The sequence below is a fragment of the Larimichthys crocea genome, chromosome X, assembly GCF_000972845.2.
Source record: "Larimichthys crocea isolate SSNF chromosome X, L_crocea_2.0, whole genome shotgun sequence".
NCBI lineage: Eukaryota > Metazoa > Chordata > Actinopteri > Sciaenidae > Larimichthys > Larimichthys crocea.
The window spans coordinates 7571707-7580842 of NC_040020.1; the positions used below are offsets into that span (position 1 = coordinate 7571707).

A 9136-nucleotide genomic window follows, 5' to 3' on the forward strand; every position below is an offset into this window, starting at 1 on the left:
ACAGTTCATCAACGAGGGCGAGGGACCGGCTAACAGTACATCATAAGACGGGAGAACGCTACAGTTTCAAGCGGATATAAATCCACAAGGGACCTACAGATGTCAGGATAGCAAGCGGACCTAAACAGGCTCAGTCCAGCAGGACCTACAGCTGCATCCACAGAACGGGTAGGAGGACATGGGGGGGTGAAGGAAATACAAATCAAACGAAGAGAACCGGAGGGGGGGTGAGCAGGTTCAGTCAAAGACATGGAGCCGTAGGGGGCGTGGTTCATGACCACAAGGGGGCGATAAGAAAGAGAACAACAATACAAGCGGTCATCCACAAAACAGACCTACGACAATCGGGCATACCAAAACAGAAAGCCTGGACATTTCATACAGAACAGACCGGTACAGTGCACAGGGAAAATTCCCGGAAGAGCCTACAGCTCAATGGGGGAGCCGACAGAACCTTAGAAACAAAAAAGAGAATGGTCAGAACAAGGAAATAAACGCACAGAGAGGGACAAGGATAGCATGGGGGGTGTGCAAAAGTGACAGGCCAGCAAGATAAAACACATACACGTCAATCCACAGAAAGCCTGGAGGCAGAGGCAAGTACAGATGCGGCAGGGGGCACGGATAAGCGCTACAGTGTCGAGTGTCAAGGCAAAGAGGAACGCTAGCGTAAAGGTAGTCATGGGGCCACATGACCTACAGGCGTTGCCAGTCCAACGCGGAGAGCCTAACAGGGTTTCGTGAAGCAGGGGGGTGGTCAGTGCCGACAGGAGGACACTACAAGCGGAAAGCTCAAATGGAATAAACACAAAACCAATACAGTTCATCCACAGACCCTCAGTTTCATGGGGGAGATCAAAACCAGGGTGGGGGGTGACGAGTTGATCAGGGGGGAAAGTGGGAGAGAAAGACGAACATGAAGGAGCGCAGGGGGACGTGACGGTTCGAGGATGGGAGAGGGCCAGCGAAGCATCCGGCATACCGTAGGTACGGGGATTAAATCAGGGTGAGGGGTCACGGGACAGGAGCGTAACCTAGCATTTGGCAAAAGGTCGTGAAGCCGGGAAATACAGTAGAGCATGGCGGGGGATCCACAACCATGGACAACATGCTCGAGTTCAACGCGAGGGCGGAAACCGAGCAGCTTCATGCCACAGTAAAGCGCCAGTAATAAGCTCAGTGGGAGGTCACAAACCTAAGGGGCATAAGGGAAGTCAGTGAGGCGGGCACAAGGGCCAGGGGATACATGGAGGGTCAGTGACCCAAGAAAAGAAGGATGGGTACGCTACAAACCTCATCCACAGACCTACAAACAGTCAACAAACAACCACCACGACCCCAGTTCATCCCCGACTCCGTAAACAGACCTAATCATCACCTACAGTTCATCCAAACAACATACAGCTCATCCACAGAACCGTACAACAGAACCCATCCCCAGACCTACAGATTCATCCACAGACCATAAACATACACAAAATCTCATCCACAGACCTACAGACTATTCCAAGACTACAGTCATCCACAGACCTACATTTCATCAACAGTCCTACAATCATTCCACAATCCACAGACGCTACAGCTCATCCACAGACCTACAGCTATCCCACCTACATCTCATCCAGACAACAGAACCTACATCTCATCCCAGGACATACCACAGCTCATCCACAGCCTACACTCATCCACAGACCTACAGTTCCCACATCCACAGAACCTACAGTTCATCAACGACCTACAGTTTCAATCATCCACAGACCTACCATTATCCACAGACCTACAGCTCATCCACAGACCTACAGCTCATCAAACCTACATCTCATCCCAACTACCTACTCATTCACAGACTACAGCTCATCACAACCTAACAGTTCATCCACAGACCTACAACTCTCCACAGACCTACAGTTCATCCCAGAACCTACAACCTCACAACAGACCCGACGTTTCATTAGACCTACATCCATACCTACAGTTTCCACCAGACCTACAGTTTCACAACAGCCCTTCATCCACAACCTACAGGTTCATCCACAGACCTAACACTTATCCCAGCCTCCAGTTCTCCACAGGATCCCACATACCTACAGGCCTCATCAACAGACCTAAACTATTCATCCCACAGACCTACAGTTCATCCACCAGACCTACATGTATCATCCACAACCTACAGTTCATCCACAGACTACATCTCATCACAGACCTACAGTTACAGTGTATAAAATCCCCAGCATACATTTCCATCCACAGTAATACATACAAGCCAAAAGAAGCTCAAAGTCTTCAGTTGTTTTCATCCTGAAACATGTATTATCCTATGGATATACTGTATAATTTATTAGTACCGTGTCACTAAAATCCAGATGTATGTAAGAAAGAAAAGAAAACTGCTGTTATGAAATGAAAGAATCTAGTCAGCGCATACATTTGTCACTTCGCCTTGTTAAGCTTCAGCGTTTAGTGCTCGTTAATGCAGCTCTGCGTGCAGTACAGAGCATTCGTTAATCCTAATTAAAAATGTAAGCAGACAGGACAGACCTCAAGGTCACATGAAGTGAGTGACTGTGCGTCCTGTAGGTGTACTCTGTCACAGTTTCTCTGATTCACTTCCACTCTGTTCACTTTGCTTCACTTCACTCTGAGACTGAGAGCCAGATGTCATCATCAGCTGTTTTGAAGGCCACCGTCCAAAAAACAACACACACACATTAACGTGTTTAGCGTGTGTGTTTAAACAGCGTGTTTCTAATGGCAGCTAGCGTTTAGTTTCACTAAAGACAAGCAGCAGATCAGTGGACTACTGTTCAAGTCTAAGGCTACAGGCTAACAGGGCTAACAGGCTAACAGGCTAACAGAGCTAACAGAGGCTAACAGGCTAACAGAGCTAACAAAGGCTAACAGGAGCTAACAAAGGCTAACAGGAGCTAACAGGCTAACAGAGGCTAACAGGCTAACAGAGGCTAACAGAGCTAGACAAAGGCTAACAGGAGCTAACAGGAGCTAACAGAGGCTGTACGTTCACGTAAAGAGAAGCAGCAAATCAGGTGACTATGTTCAAGTCTGAAGGCTAACAGGCTAACGAGGCTAACAGAGGCTAACAGGAGCTAACAAAGGCTAACAGGAGCTAACAGGCTAACAGAGGCTAACAGACCTAACAGAGGCTAACAGGAGCTAACAGAGGCTAACAGAGGTAAACAGGAGCAACAGAGGCTAACAGGCTAACAGAGGCTAAAAGGAGCTGACAGGCTAACAGAGCTAACAGGAGCTAACAGAGGCTAACAGAGGAAACAGGAGCTAACAGAGGCTAACAGCTAACAGAGCAAACAGGAGTTAACAAAGGCTAACAGGCGCTAAAGGGAGCTAGATACGGAAGCTAGCGAAAGGGAGCTAATGGAGGCTAATGGAAGCTACAGAGCTTAGATTATGTAACTGTAAAGAGAAGCAGCAGATTGCATGTTCAGTTGTTCAAGACTACGAGGCTAACAGCGCTAACAGAGGCTAACAGAAGCTAACAGAAGCTAACAGAGGCAACACGAGCTAAGGTTAATGTTAAAGTAAAGAGAAGCAGCAGATCCCATGTTCAGGTGTTCAAGTCTAAAGGCTAACAGAGCTAACAGAGGCTAACAGGAGCTAACAGAGGCTAACAGGAGCTAATAAGAGGCTAACAGAGCCTAACATGAGCTAACAGGAGCCAGCTAACAGAGCTAACGGCACCCAATGGGAGCTAACAGGAGCTAACGTTAGCACAGGCCAGCTGCAGTCTGTGGTCATGTGACGTCTTTTATCTCGTGTTGTTACGGACACGTAATGAATTGTTCAGGTGTCATATTTCTTAAATACGTTTGTTTTGGAACGTTCTGTCAACGCTACAGAAACACTAGCTAACTGTTAAGTATGATAAGGTTGTCTGAATGTTAGTTATTGGTTTGATAATGGTTGTGTATTGGTTTATAACTTCCTGTTGACCCCCCACAGTGTCCACGTCCACTCACAGATATCCAGGTCCTCCGTCCACAGGTGGAAGCTCATCTCTGGGTTAGGAAGAGGACAGTCGCACAGTGGACTACTGGACAATGGCTCTGCAACACACACACACACACACACACACACACACACACACACACAGGAAGAGAGAGAGGAAGAAAACAAAAACTGTCACAATAAGAGTCAAAACAAAACATCCACACAGCTTCCTGTCTGCTGACGCCCTGCAGCTCCCAGCTGGAGCGAGGAAGGAGCAGCTTCATCGGACGGGTTGGACATGATAACGGAGTGGACACGGGTGGATGTCACAGAAATGGACATCCGGAAAATGATAAAAATACAGCTGAGTGACTCGAAAGGAAACAAGGTCACGTGATGCTTTAATAATAAGACTGCATCCATCGCGTCTCGTCTCCGTCTCGTCTCCGTGTCTTACCGATGTCTGCGTCTCCGACGATCTCGCTGTATATCTGCTGGAGGCGGCTCCTCAGCGCCCCTCCCTCCCCTCTGCCGCCGTCCTCCGCGATCTGCTCCAGAGTCGCCAACACTTCCTGAAAGTACGTCTCCACGTCTTGACCCACGTCCTGTCCCGGAAACACACAAACACACGCGGGAAGGTAAACACACATATTAATAGCAAACAGGTGAGAGGTCAGTGCGTGTGTGTCCTGTCGAGGTGTTACTTTGAGATGACTCACAGACATCAAGCTTCATTCAGGAAGTTTGACATGGCACGTACGAACAGCAGACACTCATCAAACTATTTTTGATGCAGCAGAAAGAAACAGAACCCACAGACGACCCACATCATCTAACCGTGCTGTGAATGGGCTCCACATGCTCAGACTGAGCCTGACTGTGCATCAGGCTGATCTGCAGCAACAGCCACACTCTGTAAAGACACTGAGCCGTGTGAATGCAGACAAAGTTCATCAGAGTGAAACAGGCCGACCAATCGTGCGGTCGGCTGACTCACACAGTGAACAGATAAAGCCGCGATGTGCTTATTTACTGCAACGACCACAAAACACAGCGAGCGAGCTGAAAGCTGCACGGCCACACCGACCTTCAGCGCCTGAGCCAGCCTCTGTCCGTGGCAGCGCTCGGCTCCTAAGGCAGCCTGAAGGGAGTGTTGGACCACACAGCGCATGTGATCGAGAGGACCGAGGGATCTGCCTGAAGCACCCGACGCCTCGATGTCGCCCAGCAGGACCTGGCCCAGAGAACCGGAGAAGACGTCCGGATCAGCCAGAACAAACACCCTGCAGGGACGGACAGGGAAACAAGTTTGACGACACGCAGCAGAACAAAAATCAAAGATTAATAAATGATTTATTGATGACTCACCTCTCCTGAAAAGGATAGTGCTCATTCTTTATCCTCTGCTCTGCTGTCAGCATCCTCTGGTACATCAGACCTGTGGAACAAATTCAAATCATCAGCGTCATCAGCTGAACGGTGTCTCCGCCATTCGTACGTCTGTTCTCACTCTATGTAACTTTGGGCTCCGGGTCGGGAGAAGTACGTAACGCTTTACGGCACTAAGTCACACAGCAGCAACTATTTCACTGATTCTGGTGAAACTGGATCATATTTTATGGAGGAAATGTTTTCTGGTTTTCCCTCTGATGTCCTCCGGCTGCTCCGCCTCAACTCTCTGTGATTTACAGAGTTTATGATGGACAGTGAAGTAACCTGCTGACAGCCGTAACTGCTGTTAGCTCATGTTAGCTCAGTCTGTTAGCTGCTGTTAGCTCATGTTAGCTCAGTCTGTTAGCTGCTGTTAGCTCATGTTAGCTCAGTCTGTTAGCTCATGTTAGCTCATGTTGTTAGCTCATGTTAGCTCATCTTGTTAGCTGCTGTTAGCTCATGTTAGCTCAGTGTTTGTACCAACAGGCTTTTTGGACGACCAGGAAGAAGAAGAGGATGTTAACCAGGGGCTCAGCCAGTTCTGGACATGAGGACGCTGACGGAGGAAGCTAAGAAGAGAAAAGGAGAGAGTGAGCGAGCAAGAAGCCGCCGGACAAGAGTAAATGTGGGACTGACTTTTAGTGGTTGGTGAGAGCTTGGTGAAATAAAAGGCTGAAAGACAGACGCCGAGCTGGGCTGACTGCTGCTGGACTAGGCAGTGAGATCAGCTGCTGCTGGGGACCTGGATGATGATTGGCTGTATTGATCTGAATGATGATCTCTGGTCTGTCCTCCACTCATCGTCGTCTTTGAGTAACGGATAATTCATGTTTTGCTCGAGCGGTCTGAGTGATTGCTGTTGTCATGACATCATGACGTGGAGTCATACCGGGGACGGAGCGCTCAGTCTTCATCTGCCTCGTGTAGCTGAGGCCGACGGTGCAGTAAGGATGAGGGTAGGTCAGGAGCCTCTTGCAGAAGTCGTAAACCCGTTTGTACAGCTCATCTGGAATGTAGGCAGTCTGGAATACCAACCACACACACACACACACACACACACACACACACACAGTGAGTACTGAGGAATAATCACATGCAGTTTGTTTGTTCCTGGAATAAATCAAACTCTTCCTCTTCCAAACTCGTGTTTGTTTGAGGCTCTGATTACAGATAAGAACACGCAGCAGGAACATGTCAGTCTGTGTGTGTTCAGTCGATCCTGAAGCGTGAGGCGGCGCTCTGTACCTGAATGATGGCGTACATGAGCGTGTGGAGCAGAGGCATGATGCATTTACGAGAGTCCCAGCGTTCAGCCTGCACAGAAAACACACACACACACACATGAAGTCACTGTAAGGTTCTGTAAGGATCTGCAGGGTTCTGTAGAGTTCTGTAAGGATCTGCAGGGTTCTGTAAGGTTCTGCAGGGTTCTGTAAGGTTCTGTAAGGGTCTGCAGGGTTCTGTAGAGTTCTGTAAGGATCTACAGGGTTCTGTAAGGATCTGCAGGGTTCTGTAAGGGTCTGCAGGGTTCTGTAAGGATCTGCAGGGTTCTGTAGGGTTCTGTAAGGATCTGCAGGGTTCTGTAAGGGTCTGCAGGGTTCTGTAAGGGTCTGCAGGGTTCTGTAAGGGTCTGCAGGTTCAACAACAGCAGTTCTTGTGGATCACTCACCTTCTCCAGCTCTTTGATCAGCACCCACACCAGAGACAAGCTGTTACCAGGATTGTTCTGAACCTTCTTATGGAGCGTCCATCTCAGCATGCCTGCACACACACACACACACACACACACACACGCACGCACACACACACGCACGCACACACACACACACACAGACACACACACACACACACACACACACACACACAGACTCTTTATTACGGTGCTAAATCGAAAATATGTCTGATGACTAACAACTGAACAGCCCTCGCACCGCTGAACATTCCACAGTGTGACTAATACAGGCAGAGTGATGATGTCATCAAATACCCACTCAGGACGGACTGTTGTAGTACATCCTACAGTACCTGTGTACTTATCTACAGACTGCTGTAGTACATCCTACAGTACCTGTGTACTTATCTACAGACTGCTGTAGTACATCCTACAGTACCTGTGTACTTATCTACAGACTGTTGTAGTACATCCTACAGTACCTGTGTACTTATCTACAGACTGTTGTAGTACATCGTAACGTACCTTTGTTGAAGCAGACGGGGGTCAACTGCTGGTCCGAGTCCCTGGGCAGCACCGCCTGGATGCTGCGGTAGAGCTCCGGCTCAGGAACTGTTGGAGAGCAGCCGGCTGATGAAGACAAGAGGTTTGAATATTTAAATATTATAAATCATAATAATACACACAAGCAGACCCTGAACACGTCCTGTGATGAAAACAGTCACATCAGGTCGTTACCTGTCGGCTCCATGCTGCACATCCTGTCCGAGCTATCCCATTGGATCCTATTTGTCATGTCTCACAATGCATCGTGGGTCATCAGCTGTAATCACAAAGAACACACAGACAGGGAGTCACAGGGACGTCACAGAGACCAGGTCCAGGTCTGAGACAGTCTGCGGGGACGTCACGGAGACCAGGTCCAGGTTTTAGACAGTCTGTGGGGACGTCACTGAGACTACGTCCAGGTTTTAGACAGTCTGCGGGGACGTCACAGAGACTACGTCCAGGTTTTAGACAGTCTGTGTGGTCTCTGGCTGATGTTTGCTGACTGCAGTGTAAAATTAAACAGATGAACGTTTCTATTTAAAACAGGCGCACAGACGATGTCATCGTGTGTGTGTGTGTGTGTGTGTGTGTGTGCGTGTGTGTGTGTGTCACTCATCATGTCACCATCAGGACATTTCACACACAAAGTCGTGCAGGAGTTTGTGAAGCGATCAAACAGGTTTGAGAGTCTCGCCTTTGAATCCACATGAAGACACTGAACGCACCATCAGAGCCACAGCAAACAGTAATGACCACGGGAAGCTGCGTTTCCTGCAGCCCTTGAACACACCGTGCTCTCGGCACACAGAAGTCACCGTGACGGAAACAAACACAAACTAAATGTTTCACTTCTTAATCAGTAAATCAGATCAAAACTAACGTAGAGGAAACATCGGCTCAACATCAGCTGTCAGACAGAATAAGACATGAACTCACCGTGCTGCGCTCAGACCAGACTGTGCTGCTGCAGCTCCAACACACACTCAGTACTGAAACTAACAAGTGTGACACACACACACACATACACACACACACACACACACACACACACATACACACACACACACACACACACACACACACACACACAGAGCGAGGGCAGCAGCTCATCGCTGAGTGTGTTTCCTCTCATGAGAGTGTCAGTGTCTATTTTAAACTCTACATGTTGTGTCATGGAGTCCATTTATAAACGTGTGTGTCAGAGTGTGTGTGTGTGTGTGTGTGAGAGAGTGTGTGTGTGTGAGTGTGTGTGTGAGAGTGTGTGAGAGTGTGTGAGTGTGTGTGTGAGAGTGTGTGAGAGTGTGTGTTTCTATAGTTTTTATGTTCATAAAATCAAATCCACATTTTAAACAGTTTAAATCGTCTTGATGCTACACAGACTGTAGCTGCTGTTAGCCGCTGTTAGCTCAGTTTGTTAGCTGCTGTTAGCTCAGTTTGTTAGCTGCTGTTAGCTCAGTTTGTTAGCTGCTGTTAGCTCAGTTTGTTAGCTGCTGTTAGCTCAGTTTGTTAGCCTCTGTTAGC

General features: G+C 48.4%; 1 protein-coding gene across 2 annotated transcripts in view; it reads right to left on the reverse strand.

Moving 5' to 3' along the window:
- Positions 1-8679, reverse strand: part of pik3r6 (phosphoinositide-3-kinase regulatory subunit 6) — a 15473-nt gene extending 6794 nt beyond the window's left edge. Inside the window, exons 1-10 of one of the 2 annotated variants that reach the window (XM_027282678.1) lie at positions 8552-8679; positions 7805-7889; positions 7592-7696; positions 7064-7155; positions 6640-6708; positions 6284-6416; positions 5332-5401; positions 5051-5246; positions 4421-4568; positions 3993-4079 (exon numbers count right to left, since the gene is read on the reverse strand). In XM_027282678.1, coding sequence (XP_027138479.1) covers positions 3993-4079; positions 4421-4568; positions 5051-5246; positions 5332-5401; positions 6284-6416; positions 6640-6708; positions 7064-7155; positions 7592-7696; positions 7805-7862 — 958 coding nt within the window. In that variant the 5' untranslated portion in view covers positions 7863-7889; positions 8552-8679. Of the gene's footprint in view, positions 1-3992; positions 4080-4420; positions 4569-5050; positions 5247-5331; positions 5402-6283; positions 6417-6639; positions 6709-7063; positions 7156-7591; positions 7697-7804; positions 7944-8551 lie in introns of those variants that run through there. The other variant, XM_027282679.1, reaches the window with a different exon arrangement.
- Positions 8680-9136: the final 457 nt, after the last annotated feature.